Here is a 21954-nt window from a genome sequence, read left to right as displayed (position 1 = left end):
AGTCATTTCAAGAGTAAATCAGGTTGGTCGACTGAGCCAAGATAAGATTACAAATTTTCCCTCAAGGCAAGGTCAATCGACTGAGCTGATTTGAATTGGAAAGGTTCGGTAGACTGAGTTAGGTGAAAGCCAAAGATTTGTCCTTAAAACATGCACCCCTATATGTATGAGCATGACGTTTTAGTTAGGGGATTTTTCATGAAAGGTTTGGGGACCTAAGGTTAGTCTATGGTCTTTCTTTGAGTTGTCAATCTCATCATGCATAAATGCATTATTATAGACCCAAAATTAAATGCAATTACAATACAACACAAAAAATCTTCATTCTTTTTGCTCTTCTGATTGTCATGCCATATGCAAATTGAAGTGATCTTTTAACTCCTTATGGCTTCGAACGTACCCCAACTTTACGTGTCTTCTAAGAGAGTTATCTGCTCAATCACCAGATGCACAAGTGAGATACTTTGGATTTGTCATAATCAAAATGGGATAGTACTCATAGAGTCAACAACCATCATTTGGCTTAAAAATAACCTCATTTCCCTATATAGAGTTACAACTTGCTAACCTGTTGATCCTTTCATGACCCTTTGTTTTATTTACCCCTACCCATATATAATAACCTTGGGTAGGCCTTTAGTACCACTTTGTTGAGGTAGAGATGGAAATCAAAATGAAGAGATGCCATCATTCAACTATCCTTTTAGGTAAACCTTATCCATTGCTACACCATTTTGAGCCTCAAGTCCATTCTTTCAATCCTCGTCAAGGATCACCTCCCATATTGGGGCAAAACATCAATGATCTACCGTTAAACTAGGGTAATTTTTCCTTTTTTAGTTAAGAAAAAATAAAAAAATGAGGATGAACAGGAGAAAAGAATGAAGATAAGTCAAATGGAACAGTGGGGAGAAAATTAAAAAAGAGAGAGAGAGAGAGAGAGAGAGAGAGAGAGAGAGAGAGAGAGAGAGAGAGAGAAGGAAGAAAAGTAGATCATAAATAAATAAAAAATGGAAATAAAGAAAACTGAAAAATGTTATTAGGAAAGAAAAGAGAAGTGGAGAAGCAAAAGGTGATCCCTGACAACTGTTGACCTCAAAAATAGTGAATTTGGACCTAAAATATCTTTTCTTTCTTAACCCCAATACCCCATTCTCATTACAACCAAAAAGAAACATAACCCAATACCTCGTTCTCATTACCAAAAAAAGAAAGTCCTCTCAGATTAAGACATCTATATGATCTTTAGCAAAGTGATGACATTGGTAAGTTTGAATTACATATGTATTTAATCTCTTATTAGGTGCCAGGAAAGTTTATTCCAACTTCTTGTCAACCTTAGTCCAATTTTTGTCAAGCCCAACCCAACATTTTGCCAACTTCAATCCAACTTTCACTGGATTTTCATCAACGTGCTACCAACTTTTGTCAATCAACCATTTTCATGAGTACTAGGGAATTTAGGTTTAGCATTTGGTTTTTGAGGCTAAAGTGGCAGATTGGGACGTCAACGAGAGCAATTACATCTTTTTACAACATTAAATTAGTTCAATTACTTTTATGACTTCATTTACAAATATCCAATCTCCACGCATAACAAATATAAAAACAAATACATATTTAACAAATGGGAAAACAAGGCCAACAATATACAAAATTAAATTGTTTAATGAAATTCATATTACCTTATATATAATTCCTAAATCCAAAGAATCTCCTATCAAGATTAGCATCAGTCTATGATGTTAACACAATAGGTATATTGTCATAGTAGCATATTGGAATGACCATATGTATGACTCTCAGTATTGGAATGGACATGTTGTATTCCTCTTTTATCGGCTTTGGATTTTATTTTTTATGTGAAGAAAATAGTAGGAAAATAGGAGACAAAGTTTAAGGCATGTCATGAGAAGATTTAATGCATCCATTAAGGGTTAGTTCAGTAACTTTTATGACTTCATTTACAGGAATTAAAGTAAAAATAATTCATCGAATTTAAGTGATAAATTTCAGTGAACACGGTTGTGTTTAATCAACATAATAATAAAGACACTCCCGCTTCGGAATATGAAACATAGCTAGACCTCCCGCTTTCTCAGCCGAAAAAGCCCCAACCTCATCTCACTATTATCCATATTAACCATTCCTAGCTCCTCCCAATGTAAGGAACCTTTCTTCTGTAAATCCTTAATGGCATTTTTGTAAATTTTTAATATTTCAGGGCTAGATCTCTGTACGTTATTGATAATTCTCGAATTCCAACTTAACTGCCAGCTGATCGTCCCCGTGCCGGAAGATGCTGCTCGCCTTTCCCCTTATAAATGCTTCTCCATCTCTCTATGCGAAGTATCTGCCTCTCTAATTCCTTCTCTCTACAATGACTCCGGCGAGCGACGCTGTAGCCTCCACCAATGGTATGGATGATCCAACTTCTACCGAGAAACAGCATTTCTCGCAGAATAACTCACCTGCGACGAAGACCGACGAGAAGAATTCTGTATCGCCAGTCGATACGGCGGTGGAGGCTCTCCTTAATCTTATGAATAACTCCGCTTTGGCTTCTCCGGCTGAGACGATCGTTTCTGAACTCAAGGAGGAGAGAGAAGCATCACATCAGAGCGAGTCTGAGGAAGCTCCCGTTTTTGCAGTCGGAGAGCCGCCGGAGAATATGAAGAAGAAGGTGAAACTGCAGGGCTCCGAGTGCGAGTCCGAATGCAATGGTCCGAAGGTCCCGCTGCTTAAGCCGTCTCCGAGCGTTGGCACGAATTTAGAGGCATTTGAGCCAACCATCTCGCCAGGAAGCAGATCAAACGGCCACCAGTCGAACGGAGAGAATGGAGCGATGGTGGAAGAAGCATGGGAGTGTCTGAGAAAATCTTTTGTTTATTTCAAAGGAAAGCCTGTAGGAACATTAGCAGCTGTTGATACTAGTACTGAGGCTTTGAATTACAATCAGGTATGTGTGTTTTGCTAGCATTGAATTAGTTACGCCACAAGGAAATCTACGTTATCTTTTCTCCTTTTCTTCTTTACTCTCTGTTTCTGTTTCTGTTTCTGTTTTCACCTTGCTGTTTGTACAATGTAAATAATTGGATTTTAGTTTGCGCAGAAGATTCAATTTTTCTCAAAAGTTTTTATACGATTTTGTGCTTTTCGTCTCCTCATTTTGAATATCTTTTTATTAATTTATTTATGTGTTCTCTTATAAATTTGGTATTTCTGCAATTCTTCCTTTCTTTTTGTGGCTCATTTGCTTTATATTTTTTTTTCGGAAAAATAATTAGCGCAAAGGAATACAAAAAATGATTCAGGTCATAATTTCTCTCTCTCACACGCGCGCGCGCGCGCGCACGAACGCACAAAAATAAATTGTGGTGGATATAGATGGCAGTTGAATGGGGAACTACTCTTTTGTTCGCGTCTTCTCGTTTAGCTTTGGAAAAATGTTCACGAGCTTTACGCCCTTTTATTAGTCGTCTCATTTCACTTTATGCTGTTTTCATGCATGCCTCATGCCTGCAATTTCTGCTGGTTTGCTTTTGGATTTTTTTTTTCAATTTAATTGCTAAATTAAAGTACACAAATAACAAAATGCTTCATGTGTCAGTACCCTTGTTTGTCAGTTTTTTTTTTTAAATAAATTATTGGAAGCGATAACTGGGGAATGTCTGGAAAACCAAATTTAAATTCCGTTTCAAGTGCTCATATGCATGCCTAGTTGTTAATAAAAGCTTGCCGTTTTATACATCCCAAGTACAATAAATAAACCCTGGGATCCTCCATTGGAGAATTATTTTATTTATTTATTCTTTTTGTTTTTATGGTAGATCTTTAGCTGGGAAATTCGATACCAAAATTTAACTTGAAAACACAACCAAAATGATATGAACATTCTGAAGGGAAGAGAAAAACTAGGCTTCACTTGTGACATTTCTAGTGGCAGCGCGTTAAAGTTTAAACTATTAGAGTATCGCTGCAAGTTTCGATCCATCCGTTGAGTAATTTAAATCTGTCTGTTTATTTCTTTTTAAGACATGGCATCTAGCAACATAAGAACCTTCTTCCGTGCATTCCTTGATTCATTAGACCATGTTCTTGAATTGAACATCATATTTAGAAGGGTAATCCACTTATATTATGATATTAGGATGTTTTTAGGGTTATAACCCACCAAACCATTCATGAGTAGTTTGAGAGTTCAATTCAGTAAAAACTTGTTTAAGCTTATTCATTATATAAATGAGTGATTTCAAACCCAATTTTGTGGATAAATGAGCCAAGCCTGACCATGAATAAGCTCAACTCCTTTCAACTCATGAGCATCTCAATTACAAGCTCAGTTGAGCTTGCTTAATAGGTTTGAATTAGATTCATTAATGAGTTAATTTAATAAGGTCGAATCAAGATAGATAGATTATAGTAGGCTTAAAAGTAAGGATTGTTTGGGCATGTACTTGTTTAACTCAAATTTCATAACCTAAATTTATTAATAAGACCAATGCCCAAAACTAATTGCTGGCTAACTTAGTTGGGGTAAAAAAGCTCCCTGTATTAATAAGAGTTCTTTTCATCTTTTTACCTAAAAGAATCTTAATAATCTTTCATCTTTCAAAGTAAGAGGCTCCAAAAAAATTAACTATTCATCAGAATCTTAGTAATTAGGCTCGGTAAGGGTTCATGACCTCGTTCATTTACAAGATAAATAAATTTGAGTAATTATATATTAAAGTTCAGTTGAATTCAAATTTTTTAAAAATTTTAATGAAGAAGTTTAATTATGGTAAAGTTCCACTGGGCTAGACATGTTTGCAACCTTAATGTTTTGATGATTTTTGCATAGGGTTAATTATATATATTTGTAGCCAAGGGTTGAAGACCTATTATAATTTATTGACTATACAGTGTAAAGATTTCACTGAATCATGGATGTCGACGCCTTGCCCAGCCACAAAAAGTTGTTATATATATATATTTTCGTATTATGTAGTTTTCTTTTTATGTGCATAACTGTAGGACATGTATGTGTGGCAACCACTTACACTAATATGCACACAATTATTGGCAATGGTGTTAAATGAGGAATTACATACGACGTTTATAGTGCCATTCCATTGTTCATTGGGTTTCGTCTTTAAATGGGCAGGTTTTCGTGAGAGATTTTGTTCCTAGTGGATTGGCTTGCCTAATGAAAAACCCTTCAGAGCCAGATATTGTAAAGAACTTCTTGTTAAAGACCCTTCACCTGCAAGGTCGGGAGAAGAGAATTGATAATTTTACACTTGGGGAAGGGGTGATGCCCGCAAGCTTCAAGGTTCTTTATGATGCTGGCCGAGCAAAGGATTTGTTAACTGCAGATTTTGGGGACAGTGCAATAGGCAGAGTTGCACCAGTTGATTCAGGCTTCTGGTGGATTATACTGCTTAGGTCATATATCAAATGCACATGCGATTATACATTGACAGAGCTGCCTGAGGTGCAGAGAGGAATCAAATTGATACTCAACCTCTGCTTGTCAGATGGCTTTGACACCTTTCCGACTCTTTTATGCGCTGATGGTTGCAGCATGATCGACAGGAGGATGGTGAATTTTCTTATTACAATTATTATTTTTTCAGTGTTTTATAAAACTATTTTTTCTTAACAAGGGCTGGTTTAATGGGTATCATGACTGAGGAGTTAAAACTTAAAAGGGCCAGCTGCTGTGTATATCTCTCTAGTCCTGGCATGGACTCTACATTCTCTCGAGCTAATGTCATTTCTGACTAGCTAGGTTTGCGAGCCTAGTTTGTACGAAGTCATTCAATAGTATATGACCGTTGAGTGATTGAGGTGCTTGCTTGGTCTTGCGGTTATATATGTTGAGCTAGCATGGCTAATTTGCCACAAATGGTTGGCTAACCTACATTAGATTGCAGCAGCCCTCCGTTTGACGGGCAGCAAAGAAAGTGGTAACGGAAAATATAAATGACAATAGGATGGAAACTGCTCTAGGTTAATCTTGTTTTTAGTTTTAGCTTCCCCTGCTCCGCAGTTATTGCAAGGTGAATCCAAATTGGTTTTGCATAATGATCTTCGACTTGATTTTTGGAACAGGGAGTGTATGGATATCCAATTGAGATCCAGGCCCTCTTCTTTTTTGCTCTAAGATGTGCACGCCAGATGCTGAAACCAGAGCGGGGTGGCAAGGAATTGATCGAGCGAATTGACAAGCGTATCACAGCACTGAGCTTCCACATACAGAGCTACTATTGGTTGGACTTCACGCAACTAAATAACATTTACCGTTACCGAACAGAGGAGTACTCACACACAGCTGTCAACAAATTCAACGTCATACCAGAGTCTATCCCAGATTGGCTGTTCGATTTCATGCCTTTGCGAGGAGGCTATTTCATTGGCAATGTCAGCCCTGCTCGCATGGACTTCCGATGGTTCTTGCTTGGTAATTGCATTGCTATCTTAAGTTCTCTAGCCACTCCTGCGCAGGCTACGGCTATTATGGATCTCGTTGAGGAGCGCTGGACAGAGTTGATCGGAGAAATGCCCTTGAAAGTTGCTTATCCAGCGTTGGAGGGGCACGAATGGAGGATTGTCACTGGGTGTGATCCAAAGAACACGCAGTGGAGCTACCATAATGGCGGGTCGTGGCCGGGTGAGAGCTCTTGCATCCACTTTTTATTCTTTCCTATGCTCTCACGCCGCATGCTAGCGAATAGTACTGTATCAATCATTGCCAACGAGAGCATGAATGAGCACAGAATAACATTGAATTATTATTTACCGGACCTGATTTTACAGGATCAGTGAAGGGTATAAGAGATTTCAGTCTTATGCAAATCAAGATCAAATTTGTAACTGCTGATATTATGGGACTTCATTTCATTGATGAGAGTTAACTAACCACCTCATTTTTCATGATTAGCTAGCGATCCACATCAGGAAATGGATTTTACTTATAAATATACATATATATATCACTTATAATTGAAATTATACAGTAGTAAGAAAGGAATTCGCACCTTCAAGACTGAAATTATGTTCAACATATTGCTGTGGATGATGCTGTGCAGTTTTTTTGCATGATGCAGTGTGTGTTGTACTGGATTATTTTGCAGTTCTGTTATGGCTGCTTACAGCAGCTTGTATCAAGATTGGTAGGCCGCAAATTGCAAAGCGAGCGATAGAGCTGATGGAGCAGCGCCTCTCGAAAGACGGGTGGCCTGAGTATTATGATGGCAAGACGGGGCGTTACATCGGAAAGCAAGCAAGGAAGTACCAGACGTGGAGTATTGCCGGTTATCTGGTTGCAAAAATGATGATTGAGAACCCATCTAATCTCGTCATGATCTCTTTGGAGGAGGACAAGAAGATAACAAAGCCTAGGCTTACTCGCTCTGCCTCTTGGAGCAACTGACACGGATTAATTACCAGATAGAAGGTGGTATGTGCGCAGCACCTTTTTTAGGGACTGAGCTGTTGTGGCTTATTATATAGCTAAAACAAAATATGGGGTTCTGTTCAGAGAAGGGTCACCGGATATCATTGTTGTTCTACTACTAGCACATGATTTTTTGAATAGAATGCATGGTGGCAAAGGTCATTCTGCAGTCCGTTCATATTCAAAGAAAGACGTAGAAACATTGATAAGTAACCAATAAAAAATTAAAAGCCATTGATATAATGTAAAACTTATTTCTTGCCTCTGATAGTTTCTGCATTCTCCTCTTTAATTTTCTAAACGTACGTTTTCCTTTCCCTGCCAAGCAATTTCTTGTATTGTACATCTTGGAGAAGCATGTTTTTTCTCATTCTGAAAAAAAAAAAAATCACAATATCAAAATATAATATCCAAATTAAAAAACACACTATTTATTTGCATCATGAGCTTAGGTAGGGCAGTGAGAGGGGGATAAAAGAAAGAATGTATTGCAAGAAAAATAAAGAGAAAAACAGCCTTGGAGAGGAAAAATAAACGATAAACTTGTTTTGTATTTCTTGCATACATTTTACATGAATCAAACCTCTATTTATACACATGAGTTGATAACTAACTAACATAACTAATAGCTAATTAACGGAACTAACATACTAATAACAGATAACTAACTAATAGATTGAAAATCATCGACGGTTTCAGACAAAACGTCGATGGTTACTTTCCGAGGCTAAACTGTTGATGTAACCGTCGATGGTTTGATCGATGGTTTCTTCTCGAGAATAAACCATTGATGTAACCATCGACGGTTTGGTTGACGGTGTCTTCCCAAGGCTAAAACGATGATGTAACCGTTGATGGTTCTCCTGAAGCCCAGTCAAGTGAACGGCGGAGGCAATGGCGGTGGGATGAGCGGTAGCGGCGATGGGAGGAACACTCACGAGCAACAATGGCAGTCGCGGTGGGACGCGCAGGGAAAGAAATTCAGGAGGAAGGAAAAGGAGAGAGGGAGGGAAAAGGAGGGAGGATGGAGGAGGGAAATAGTGGGAGGAGGGAAATAAGGGACCATCACTAGGGGTTTAATTTAGGGTTTTTACAGGGTTAGAGTATTAGTGATGGTTTTAAAACCATCACTAATACCTTAAAGTCGTCATTAATATTTAAATAAATTATTTCTATATTTTTTAAATAAAAGTAATATTAGTGATGGTTTTTCTAAACCGTCACTAAAAACAAACTATTAGTGACGGTTTTTCTAAATGATCACTAATAACAAACTATTACAATTACTAAAATACTATGCGTACTATATATAATATAATATAAATAATTTTTAAGGGGGTGTTTAAAAGTTATAACTTGGAACATTTATTTAGCCTTAATTTAGATTTAATTTTTTGTTTGAGGAAAAAAAATAACTTGAAAATTATTGCATGGTACGTGTATATATAGCTGGCAGCACGGCAAACTGACACATATGGATAATTGTACATGCTTTCTTCTATATTTTGTAAGCAGGAGTTACAATTTATTGTTCCTATTTGCAGTGTCCCCCCACATGTGCGCGCAACTTGCTCTTATATATCCCCCGCGAAAAGGTTTAAATTATATATTATAATATTATATACTCATAATATAAGGACTTTCAGTCACCGCCAGAATTACTTTACTCAACACGACGTACACCCAGTATGAGCATGCAGCAATTGGTACCTCGCTTACCACTCTCCAAGCTGGTAGCGTGTGTCTCACGTTCTTTCCCAACTTCAACATTCCTCTCAGAGACAAGAACCTAAGGAACTGCATGTCTGTACATGGTCATTCCAAAAGGTATGGACTTGAAAAGGTTGAATTTAAAGAATCGTTTCAACCAATATTCACTATCAATAACAGCTCTTCTATTTTTTTTGTCCACTATATGTTAAAAATAATCACAGTACATGGCCAGACATATAGTTCTTTCCTTCATATTTGAAAGATTGAGGTTGTTTCTATTAGGAAAAGCTAAAAGATCTTCAAGACCTGATTCATTGAAGAAGCTAAAAATAAGTAATGTTTATGTGAAGCCTTAGCACAATACTACAAAGTCTGTTTCAAAGAAACTGGAAAAATCTTCCACAGATCATGATGAAAGTGGGACTTCCTTCGGGGAAAAACTATATAGTATAATGTATAAGGGATCTGGTCTCATTAAACCTAGGACATGCTCTTCTCGTTGTATTTTATCTTCAACTCATCTAAATTCTCATTTGTGGTGTCAAGTCGCTCTTACTAGACAATATCAGCAACTGTTCTTATCTGTCCACAGCTACAAACATAGCTTCTTAGCTTATTGGCCCTGCTGAATTAAAAGAATCTTCACGAGCAACCCACCCATGCATATACATTTGAAACAACCACAAAAGATCTCTCAAATTCTGTTGCATTTTAAAAATCAGTCCAATCATTACGTAACTTCATCGCACCTTTCCTTGGTCTGTAGACGATCATTCCAAATGGTATGAACTTGAAAAGGTTTAAATTTAAAGAATCTTTTCAACCAATATTTACTATCAATGAAAGCTCTTCCATTTTTTTTTTATCCACTATGTTAAGAACAATCCCAGTCCATGGCCAGACATATAGATCTTTCCTTTTAGGATTACAGGAGGAATGAATTCCAATAGGAGATACATAATCCCATGATTTTTCCTTAGTTCCAGGATTAGTTTTAGGGGTAGTGATGGTTGCAGGATCGAGAAGTGGTGTGTGCTTAAAATTTTAAAATCTTAGTTCACACCTTCACTATACACTATTATGCTATTAAAACCATTTGAAAAGCAAGTCAATACAAAATTTTAGTTAAAACATCCAATCTTTTCGTTGATCCATATATATCATTATGATTGGATAATTTATATTGGCTATAGCATGATTGACTTCACAAATCCACTTTCAAATAGAGAGGCCATCTATGCCTAGTAAATAATTATTCATGCTTAACTCATACTTAAATATGAAAATCTAACGTTAAGCATACTTTGTCCATTGTGTAAGACTGAGCTTTAGGAAATGAATCATTTAGTAAGCATCATCTAATCCTAAACCCATCTTGGAACCTTAAAAGCCTAATAAAGTTTTAATTATCTCTCTAGGCTTAAGTACTGTTGATCATAACTCCTTATTCATCTAGTGCTTATTAATAGACATCCCTCTTGTAATCAAAATTAGAGGCATTTACTAAGGAAATCAAATCTCCATCCATTTATAATAAAATCTTCCCCATGTGCTTAAATTATAAAAACTCTTTAATGTTGATTCAAATTCTCCTCCATAGGAACTTTTTACCAACCACGATCACATTCGGTAAAGTTTCATCATATTCCATGGTTCGTATCCTTGCTCAAAATAGTGATCATACTTAAAGGATGCTTTCCAATCACCAAAGATCTACAATCAAAATTCATATACTCTTTAATGCTCTTTGCCAAAATAGTTAGGACAATATCTTTAGACTACTTATCCTAAAAAATGTTCTGCCTATCCTAAATACTCTTCTATACCCATTAGTGATTTAATTTTCAAAGAGTATTTATTCAAACTTCCTTCACAAGCTCTCAAAATTTAAGTCAAAACTTTTAGAACTTCATATCCTTTAATGAAGTTGAATGGCTAAAATGATTGCCTAGGTTTCAATCCAGATAAATGAGTAAATTTCAAGAAAACCTATGCATGAACAGTTAAATTCAAGGCCATTCGACATTGGGCCTCTCACACGTATTGAAATTCAAAAGAAAAGAGGCAAATAGGCTTAATTCATTTAAAGAAATATTCATTGTGATTTTTTGATCCTCTAAGCCTATTCATCCAAAGTCAAGCATATATCATTCAAAAATCTTAAAAATCTTGGGTAATGGAATTAGAAAATTAAGAAAAGACATAAAATGGATTAACGCATAACTCAAGGGGAGCACTACACTTTCATATCTATACAAATTAAATGCTCTCATTATCTCATAACATTCATACCCATATGCCTTAATGAATAACAATACTGTACTAAAATCAAAACTATCCTTCGTTCTCTACTATTTATATTCTTTGATGGATAGACTATATTTTATAAATTGTTGATTGCTACCTGATTGCATGCGTAGTCTAAAATGCCTCCTACATGGCAAATGCAGTGATGTGTACTGTATGCTGGTAGTGGATATCGGTTCTTGCATGCTTAAACTAAATTATATATTGCTTTCTTGAATCGATTAGGAACATGTTTTATAGGAAATTGTCTAATTTACATATGACATATATGCTGCCAAAATTTTGAAAAATTTTCCCAAAATAAAACTGTGTACAAAGATGATTATGATAAAATTAATAATAAAATCTTTTGAAAGGATTAATGAAAACTAAGAATATTAAACTCCATCCTTACAAAATCATCGCATATTTAGAAAGGCTAAGATCCATCCTTATAGTAAGAGCATAAATGACTTACATGCATCACTTTCGTTTATTAAAATATTGAGGCTCTTCTGAAAACCTTGAACTTTATATCCTGCACTTAAAGCTTTATGATTTGATATGGAATGTTCTTGAGTCATGAACTCTATAGCATGTCTTAATATACATTCTCTGATGCATCTATGGTCTATAGGGACAACTATACTAATCAGGTGATAAATATAATTGACTAATATTCAGTATAGTTGGTTTAAGGAATGCAAAATAGTTGTTTATACTACTTGGCATTCTCAATGAGATTAACCTTGTTTAGTATAAGCAGTTCATTGTATCTAAGCTATAATTCAAATCAACAGGGGGAGCATACAAAATCTATTCTATCATATTTGGCTCTCCAACATGTCTAGCTTAGATATGTTTTAAATGTATTGCAGCTTGTGCTTAAATGTGTTATTCTTATTGCAAATCATAATTTGAAATATGTTATTTTTGCCACAATCATCTGTTTTGCCAGATGATGCTTGTTTTGAATTGTCTGATATAACTAGGATCTTTGTGGTTGATTTCTCTAGTTATTTTATAAATAGTGATTTTAAATGCCAAATCAGAAAAATTTTGCTTGCTCGATCTTTGAGATAAAGTTTCTTTTTCAACAAGCACTGTCCCCAGTATTTTTTGAAAATCTCAAAAGGGATATTTATCTTATGACAAGAAATACCTTCAAAACTATTCTTTATGTCTTGCCTCATTATTATTATTATTATTATTATTATTATTATTATTATTATTATTATTATTATTATTATTATTATTATTATTATTATATACATATATATTTTTAAATTGCATAACTGGTTTGGTGATTCACATGAAAATGCATACAAACTAGTAGACTGAATTCATGCTCAAACCTACTCTTTGCTATCATATGTCGTATACTCTTAACTCTTTTTTTTTTTTTTTTTTGGCGGGTCTTATGTACTATTTGAACTACAATGGTTTGAGAATAATTCTAGTCTGACCATGTTCATTATGTTATTTTATCATTTAAATGACTAGTTATACTGTTTTCATGTGCTTCATTGCTATATCCTTCAAACAGTTATAAATTTTTTTTATGCCCAAATATTATTATGTGTTTATGCCATGTGTTTGTCATCATTAAAAAGTGGGAAATTGTTGATTTTTTGAGCCCAATCTCTGTTTTGATACTGACAAAGTACAAAATACTTATGTGTGTATTTAGCTTGTGAACATGTTTATATTTCAGATCACACATAAGGGATAGGAAAATAAAAGTCAAGATGGATCTTAAAGCCTACTTCATGTGGCGTTCTCCAAGGATGACAGATGAGCAAAAGAAGAAAGAAGAAGACATTTAATTTTATTATAATTGCATTTGGTTTTCAGGTCTATAATTATAATATGGTCTGTAATATTTACATCGCATGCATGATTAGGAGTTTATGCTCAAGAGACCTTAGAATGACCATAGGAACCATCACCCTTCAAACTTAAATGTCATATGCTTGTTCACACTGGGTTGATGAAGCACATAGACCAAACAGGACTTAAATGCATAATTTCAAGTGGTCTCGAGCGACCGAACCCTTGGCATTATAAATGCCTCGATCGACCGAATATGTTAGGAGTCAACAGTTTGACTAGGCCTCAGCCGACCGAACATGATTTGAACACATTCTCCTCAGTCGACCAAACCTTAGATGTTACCGTCTCCACCTTCCTCAGCCGAATGAACTATTAATTCAAATTAACCTCGATCAACTGAAATTCAAGTCTCGGCAAACCAAACCCTCATCAGGCGACCGAAACCACGTAGCTTTGGAAAATCACCTGGCTCAGCCGATCGGCCATTGGCCATAGTTGACCGAACTGGAAAATTGCATGTGAGCAATTGTGGGTGTTCGGACGACCAACCCAAAGCGTCAAGTGACCAAACCTTTCGGGTTGGCAAAATTTTACCGTGGATAAACAGGGTTAATTTTAATCAAATCCCATTAATCTTTCTCTAGAAAGACCTCCATCTGCTCAACGACTACTTTTTCATGGATTTCTATATATACTCTCTCATTTGTATCAATTAATAGGAGATTAGCAAAAATCATTAGCAAAAATTCTATAAATTTTTTATACTCTTTTTGCTCATACTCTTTCAATCTTTCAAAGCATACTACTCATTCTCCTTACACTTTGATTTAACAAAAAAAAAAAAAACTATTTTTGAGGAGAATCATTTGTTATACTCCTTGGTTGCAAACTAATTGCAACTTGAAAGGGAGTTTGATTTTTGATTGTTGTGCACATTTCATACATCTACTCAAAGTTTACAACTCTCTCATTTTGCATTATTAGAAATTGATTTTTAGAGGGTAAGCTAAAGTTATTCCCATTCTATTTTATTGATAAATATTATTTGGGAAGAACTCATTCTTGCTTTTGAATCTTGGCATCCTTATTACCAGATTCAAGGGCTTGCTTGTGCCATTTGATAAAATATATTTTTGCAAGCTTGAATCCCTAATCTCAATTGTGCTTAATCTTTGAAAAATATTTGTTGAGATATTTGCATAGAAGTTCAAGGTCCTTTGATTATTTGTTTGTTGAATATATTATCTTAAATCAAAGTTATCACTCTCACTTATATACAATATATACACATTGGTTGAGAGTTGATATATAGCTTGACCTTATCTCACTTGAGCATAAATTACTATTATCTATGAGTGAATTGTTTGTGCGTATTGGTACGTATTTTCTTATTAGAGAAGCACATAAATTGTACACAAAATTTGCATTGATTATTATATTCCAGGTGTGGCTTGAAGAGGGTGTACTCTGTCCTATTAAGGAGTGGGTTGTAAAGGTTGGGGTCAGCCCTATTAGTCTGACCTGGGGTTTCCTTTGCCCAGTAAGGAAAGGGTGTTGTAATCGGTGTCGCTCCACCCGCAAGTGAGATTTAGTGGAATCCTCAAGCTTGCGAGTTAGAGGCTAGGACGTAGGCAGTATTGGCTGAACCCCGATAACATATCGTGTGTCACTTTCTCTTTCCCTTATCTCTTTACTTTCGGTATATGTATGCTTGCACTTAAATTATTGTGAATGTTTTATTTGGTTTGAATTTATGCATACATATCTACGTGGGAAATACTGAGTTTGCTATAACTGTTATAACTTCTGCTCAGTGTTAATTTGTTGGGTGATTGGTATTTGTGTAGACAAGCCCTAGGTTGTGAAATACTACTTGTGATTAGGATTTAACTTAGGAAGAATTCTAAAGTTCCAATTCACCCCTCCCCCTCCTCTTAGGATTACACCAATTCCAATAACTAGTCTCATACAAATGAAAATCGGCCTATTAATGAGGTGTCAGGTCTTTTACCTTAGCGTCTTCTCACCTACTCGTTACATCCAACCAAGACCACCCTAGGGACCTAATGGTGTGGGCTATGAGAAGCTAGTGATGGTCCTCCTAAGCTGGTTAGTTCTCCTAATTGAGAAGTACTTTTTTAAGAACTCATGCTGCATGGTGGCCCAGTTGGTCACTGAGTTCGGCTCTAAGGACGTCAACCAACATTTAGCCTTATCCTTCAGAGAAAATAAGAAAAGCCTTAGGCGAAGGGTATCATCATCAAAATTATGGATGCGGATGGTGGACTAGATCTCTAGAAATTCATCTAGATGCTGATAAGGATTTTTAGAAGAATTCCCATAGATGGTGGGCAGTATCGAGATGATGGAAGTCTTGATCTCGAATTGCGTCACCTGGACATCCGGGAATCAGATGCATGATGGTGAGGTGTATGTGTCAGGGACAAAGTAGTCCCTAAGAGTTTGAAGTGGCTGCTCTCCCACCACAGGTAGGCGGGGAGCTTGAGGTTTCGGTTTTTGAGCAGTGGGAACCAGATTACATTCGACAATAGATCGAATGACTCTTCCAACTCAAGATTAGAGGTGGACTTCCTAATGGACCTACAGGATCTCTCAATCTCAAGGTCTAAAGGCACTAGCTCTAAATCCAAAGAATGCAAACCTAGCATACACAAATTAAGCACACAAAATCAAGACTTCGGTATATAAATAAAAAGAAAATAAAAGAAAAACAAAGCAATAATACGCTAAACTATAAATTGGCTAATAATAGTGCCCTAGTCCCCGGCAACGGCACCAAAATTTGGTAGGCTCACCAAGGCTTGGGTCCTTAACTACCAAAAATAATTTTTAAAACCTAAATAATCCCAAGTTCTGTAGAAAGTGGGGAAAGTCAAGTATTGATCCACAGGGACTCAAATGCAGTTATCAATCGTTTCTAATCTAGTTTATTATTGTCTTGTGTAAAAAGAGAGTCTAAAGGTGGGGTTTTTCTAACAATCTAATTAAAGCATGTAAAATCTATATTATCTCTACTCCTACAAAGTAGTGCTCAATTGATAAATCATACTTAGGATGTCGTGTGCGTAAACTCCATTCGGTCAGCTATCCGTATTAAGCTAAACGGTGAGAGGAATCATTCGAAGGCATAAGGTAGCAAGGGTGCACCAATCGTCCGGAGCACGATCGGGAACCGGAGTATATCCTATCTCAGTGACCATGCAAAACCTCTTTAGTATTTGTAGCCTACTACGTATATCTAACTAAATTGGTCATAGTGTTATCCTATCTCTAAGACTTCTTCACAACCAAAGCAGTAAAGGAAAGCGATAAAGGAAAGCAGCAAAAGAAAGCAATTAAATCAAAGCATGTAAATCAAAGCAAGTAAAGATGGCTTCGTATAGCAAACAAATGTTATGTCACTAACAATCATTTATAAAATAGAGAACCAAAATAGGAATGTAAATTGAAAGCAGTAAATCTAATCTAGTTTGGCTCTCAATGGCGTTTTAGGTCTGTCACTAACCCAAAATTAGCCAAACAGGAATCGAGAGAATATGTTCATAGCTATTATTTATACCCATTAGGGTTTATATTATTTAAATTTTGAAATAGGAATATTCTACCGAAATCTCGCGCAGAAGATCGTCATTGTTGACGAAGTTGCACCAATGCATTCCCCTGGTCATGCCCTTGTTGAGACTCATGAAAAATCAGGAATTCGAATCTTCAGTGTATTTGACTAAGTCACACCAAAGGGTCTTGCTGGTCGAGCTACTGGTCGAGACTTGCAGTATCTCAATCTTCAATTCAACTCAAGAAATTGACTTAGTCACCCCAGAGAGTCACTTGGTCAAACCTTGCAGCAAATCGTCTTCAGTTTGAACTTTAGAGTCTTTAGCTTGAGACTTGGTCGCTCCTTGTGTTGCTGGTCGCACCACTTGGTCGAACATAGTCTTCTTTTCCTTTAATGATTCAAGTGTTTGGGACTTGGCTGAACATCTAACTTAGGCTTTATGTGCTCCAGTTATCCTTTTGCTTCTCATAATGCTTAACTCCTCGGTTTTAACCTATTTTTCCTGAAACACGAACAAACCTTGCATAACTCTGAACTATGTTAACAAAGGGTTACATACAAGATAAATGAGGATAAACAAAGGTAGTTGAGGGCCTAACATAATGCATTTTAGGGACTCATCACAACCTCCCAACTTACACTTTGCTAGTCCTTGAGCAAAGAAAAAACTAAGAAAACCAAGAAAACTAAAAAATCCTATCTACCTCCTCTTTCGTGGGAAACACGATTGCATTTACTATATACCACAATGCTTTAAACCCCTAGGTTGATCCTAGTGGGCGAGTTGTAATCTCATGAGGGCTTCTAGGGCAATACCCACAAACACCAATATCAGTAAACATCAAGTAATATCACATGCAACATAGTTATGTCATTTTACATACAGGAATATAACCTAGTTACACGCAGGCTCTTTCATCCATAACTTTATTATACAAAAAACTCCAAAGAAAATCACTCATATGGGTTTCAACATGATATAACTATTAATAAAAAAACACTCATAGAGAATCAATCTAGCAATTACAATTTAGAGTTAATATTATCATGTAAATTCAAGTATGGATAGGCGACGTTACAAGGCATGTGTAAAGTGCATGATTTGTCACACTCAGGATACCCTTTATCACCTACAGAACAGTCGTCTTGACTCAGCCTCACTGGTATACCCTCAAAGACATTCAGAAAGATCGGTTCACTCTCTTATATGAGGAAGAATGTCATGATTAAACATGCCACATATATCGAAGAACTAACTTTAAGCATGGAGTGAACTAGTCTCATACGAATGGAAACTAGCCTATTAATGAGGTGTCGGGTCCTTTACCTTAGTGTCTTCTCACCTACTCACCACATCCAACCAAGACCACTCTATATTGACCTATTCATAGACTAGTCATGAATACAACATATGCATTAGACATTGACTCACTCGAAAAATGAGCAGCTCAAAGTTATTCCAAGTATAGGAGTTCTGTCGTGTAATATTTAGCCCAAAGGCCAAATCATCTCCTCAGAGAATGTAGTTTAGTTCCAAAATTTGTATAATTCCAAAAGAAATGAAGAAAAGACAAATTACTAAACACAGTTCAGATTTAGTTCCTGGAATTTTTGGGATTTTTGCAATGAAACTTAAAACAACGTAAATCCTAATTGGAAATTTATCATGCATAAAAATAAGAAAATAAATGTCAGATTCAATGCTAGAATGATGAAAGAAACAAATCCTGCAATCATTCTGTTAAATAAAAATACTAACTATAAACATAAACCCAAACAAAAATAAACTCTAACTAAATAAAAACACTAACTTTAATAGTAAAAATGCCCAAAGAAAATATTTAAATGCTAACAAAGGCTCCAAATAAGAAAAACAAACTGAATAATGACCCAAACAAATATTAAAGATTCAACGCAAGACTTAAAAAAAAAAAAAACAATCTAAACTGAATAATTTAAACTAAAATAAAATTTCAACCACAACTTTTTATTAAACAAATAAACTAAAGAGAGAGGGAGTAGAAGAGAGAGAAAGATTCAATTTAAAAACTTATTAACAATATTTAAATAACAAGAAAATCAAACTAATTTTTTTTATAATAAAAATAGATCCAACAATTGTTTAAGATTCAAATAAAAAATAAGGAGAGAGAGAGAGAGAGAGAGAGAGAGAGAGAGAGAATAGTCGTGAGGAGAAGAGGAGGGATTGGAGAAGCCTCCAAGAGTTGCTGTGCAAGGCCTCCAAAGGCCCCCTCCCCCCAAAATAAAACCTAGCTACCCAAAAAAAAACATTTTAAAACCAGAGAGAGAGAGCATAGCCGTGAGGAGAAGAGAAGGGATTGGAGAAGCCTCCAAGAGTTGCTGTGCACGGCCTCCGAAGGCCCCCTCCCCCCAAAATAAAACCTAGCTACCCAAAAAAAAACATTTTAAAACCCTACTCCCCTAATGACCTAAAAAGCAAGCCTCCTTTGTTGATTTTTCAAAAGTCATCCAAAGCCCCTTTTTTCTTGCAATTTTCAACTGTCCCAAGGAGCTCCAATGCATGGCTTTTGCATGGACTTCATGCCCACTCACGTGATCACATCAAAGTAGGCCTTTATTCATTTTTTTTTTCTTTTGTTAAATATGGTCGGTTCTGCACTTTCAAGCCCGATTTTGACCTTCCTATACCTATATTTCTCAAATCTCAAAACACAAAAGTTGTAGAACGCTTTCTCAGCTTTCCCCAAAATTTTGAATCGTCTCGATTGGAGCTCAAACGAGAAAGTTACGCCTAAAATACAAAGCAGTATCAATTTTTACTTCCAATAATTGCCCTGTGATAAAAAAAAATACCAAAAATTCATAAATTACTCAATAAAATCCAAATATTATAAATAAAACACAATATTAAAATATTAAGAGTAATTAGTCATTTAATTAAAAATATAATTCTTAATGCATGAATTTAAATGTCTAATTATGCAATTTGGGAGCGTAATCAGACAGCTAAAGAGTCTTTATACGTGTAGAATTATATGTGGTGTCCCTAACTTGACCTTTTTATATTTGGAGCAAGTAACTATATGTTTTTTCATTTCTTTTTCTTTTTTTCTCATTATTTTATGCATTTTTCTTTTCATGATTAGTTAGGAAAGTTTTCACAACTTTTTAGTCATCTTCATACCTTCGTTAAGAAATTAAGCTCGAAAAGAAGTCCATGGAATAAGTCTATCTCTAGGGGTGGCTTAATTTTCACGTATTGAGTAAGTTATATCTCCCCACTAGACATCACCTCTAAGCTAGAAAATACAAGAACAGAGACTAGCATACAAGGAGAATCCAGCAAAAGGGAAGTTGAGTTCCATGAAGTCTAAGTTTGACGTCAGCAACTCAAGAAATAAATAACAAACTCAACAATACCTCACAAGGTGTCATAGTCGCCACGGTTGTTCTCTCAGTGCTCTTAAGAAACCCTAAATGCTACAAATCACATGTGAGTGCATTTTTAGCCTTGTGAAAGTACCATGTGAATACAAAAGTTTACCTAACCAAATTAACACAAAAAAATCACTAGTGAACCCACATAGGGTGGCATATGAGTACATAGGCTATGTTATATGAAACTACACATAAATTACTCACTACTTCGTTAGTGAGCATAATAAGGTCATATGATTGATAAGCCTATGTACGTAACATATAGGTAATATAAAAGTATGTAAATAGTATAAACAGTGTTAACATGTCATAACACATAATGTTTCTTGAAAAATTTTAAACATTGTCATTTTTGTGCTCGAAAAGTGTCATGTAGTGTTTTCCAACCCCCTACCCCCAACTTAAAACTTTAGGGTCCTCACTAAAGCGTGGAAAAAAAGAACCTGGAGTGCATGGGAGAGGAAACACTGCATGGTGCAATGAAAATCAACCAATGTACCTGCAACAATCATAAACACATAGAACTAGAAATAGCATGTATGCAATAATGCACTATAACACAAAAGACATATGCACTTGAAAAGCACCATATATTGCATTAATTTCAAAAAGGCAGTACAATGTACATAAATTCATCACAAGCATAGGTACAGTCGTCCAAAAGCATGGTAGGAGAATAGAAAAGAAAAAACAAACAAAATAAAAGAAAAAAAAAAGAGAAAAGAAAACAAAAGTGTGTCGCAACAGCACTATATAGTCAAAGTGTGCACAAAAGGTAGTCCTAAGGACTAGAGCTATTCTGAGTCAAAATCAGAATCCAAAAGGATATCTAAATGTGCAGGACAACAACCGTGGTTGGAGGAGGCAACCACTCCTCTTATAATAGTTTGAAGCATTTCCACCATTTCATCCCAAATCACCAGAGCCAAGGTGGAGATTGGCACATGAGCAAGGGGTGGTGCAGTGGTACGTGCGGGCATCTCTCCTCCCCGTGGGCCATGGGCCTTCGTTCCCTATTAGAGCTCGGGAGGACTAACCTTTCCTCTTGCCCATCTGGGCTCCTGAGCGTAGCCACATTGTTATTTGAAGGGGAGAAGGGAGTGTTGGCCTTAAAAGGCTTAAAATCTTGTTTTAATGATAACAAATCAGAGGAACTTAACATATTTGGTTGAGTGATGATATTTCAAGACTTAAGTATGTGAATACAAGGTCAAGTGCTCACAAGGATCATTGAGAGCTTATACTCCAAAGAAAGATGATCAAATGAAGCTTAAAGAATATTAAGGCATGGATTCAAAGATGATCTAATAAGCTTGAAGATCATGAGAGCATGAATAATAAAGAAAACTTGCTAAAAGCTTAAATTATATTGAAGTTTGAAGACAAGATGGAGCCAAAGAAAAACAAGCATGAAGACTTAAGTACCTAGAATGTCAAAGTCTTAAGAAGTCTTTATATAAGTGCTTCAAATAATTTCAATATGGAAGCATAAATCTCTTAGGTTAATTTCTTGGGCCTAGATACCTTTCAAAATACTTGAAAAATATTTTTAAACGGTCAAATATTATTTCAAAAGGTTTAAAATTATTTTTGGAATGAAAAGCACCAAAAATAGGATTTTCCAAATGCTGTTATTTTTTCTATATTCGCATTTATGTGCATGTTTCTATATCAAAAACTCCTT

The 21954-nt window shown here is 35.8% G+C and overlaps 1 protein-coding gene across 2 annotated transcripts; it reads left to right on the top strand.

The window, feature by feature from the left end:
- Positions 1-2279: 2279 nt before the first annotated feature.
- Positions 2280-7711, top strand: LOC131166031 (probable alkaline/neutral invertase F). Of its 2 annotated transcripts, none has more exons than XM_058124250.1 (4): positions 2280-2959; positions 5147-5584; positions 6097-6655; positions 7119-7711. In XM_058124250.1, exons 1-4 carry the CDS (start codon positions 2381-2383, stop codon positions 7415-7417), a joined length of 1875 nt encoding a protein of 624 aa, XP_057980233.1. In that variant the 5' UTR covers positions 2280-2380; the 3' UTR covers positions 7418-7711. The 2 variants fall into 2 exon arrangements, with proteins under 2 accessions (XP_057980233.1, XP_057980232.1); XM_058124249.1 differs by having other exon boundaries at positions 7092-7711.
- The last annotated feature ends 14243 nt before the right edge of the window (positions 7712-21954 follow it).

Source organism: Malania oleifera, chromosome 10 (genome assembly GCF_029873635.1).
Source record: "Malania oleifera isolate guangnan ecotype guangnan chromosome 10, ASM2987363v1, whole genome shotgun sequence".
NCBI classification, from domain to species: domain Eukaryota; kingdom Viridiplantae; phylum Streptophyta; class Magnoliopsida; order Santalales; family Ximeniaceae; genus Malania; species Malania oleifera.
This window is presented reverse-complemented; position numbering and strand designations above follow the sequence as displayed.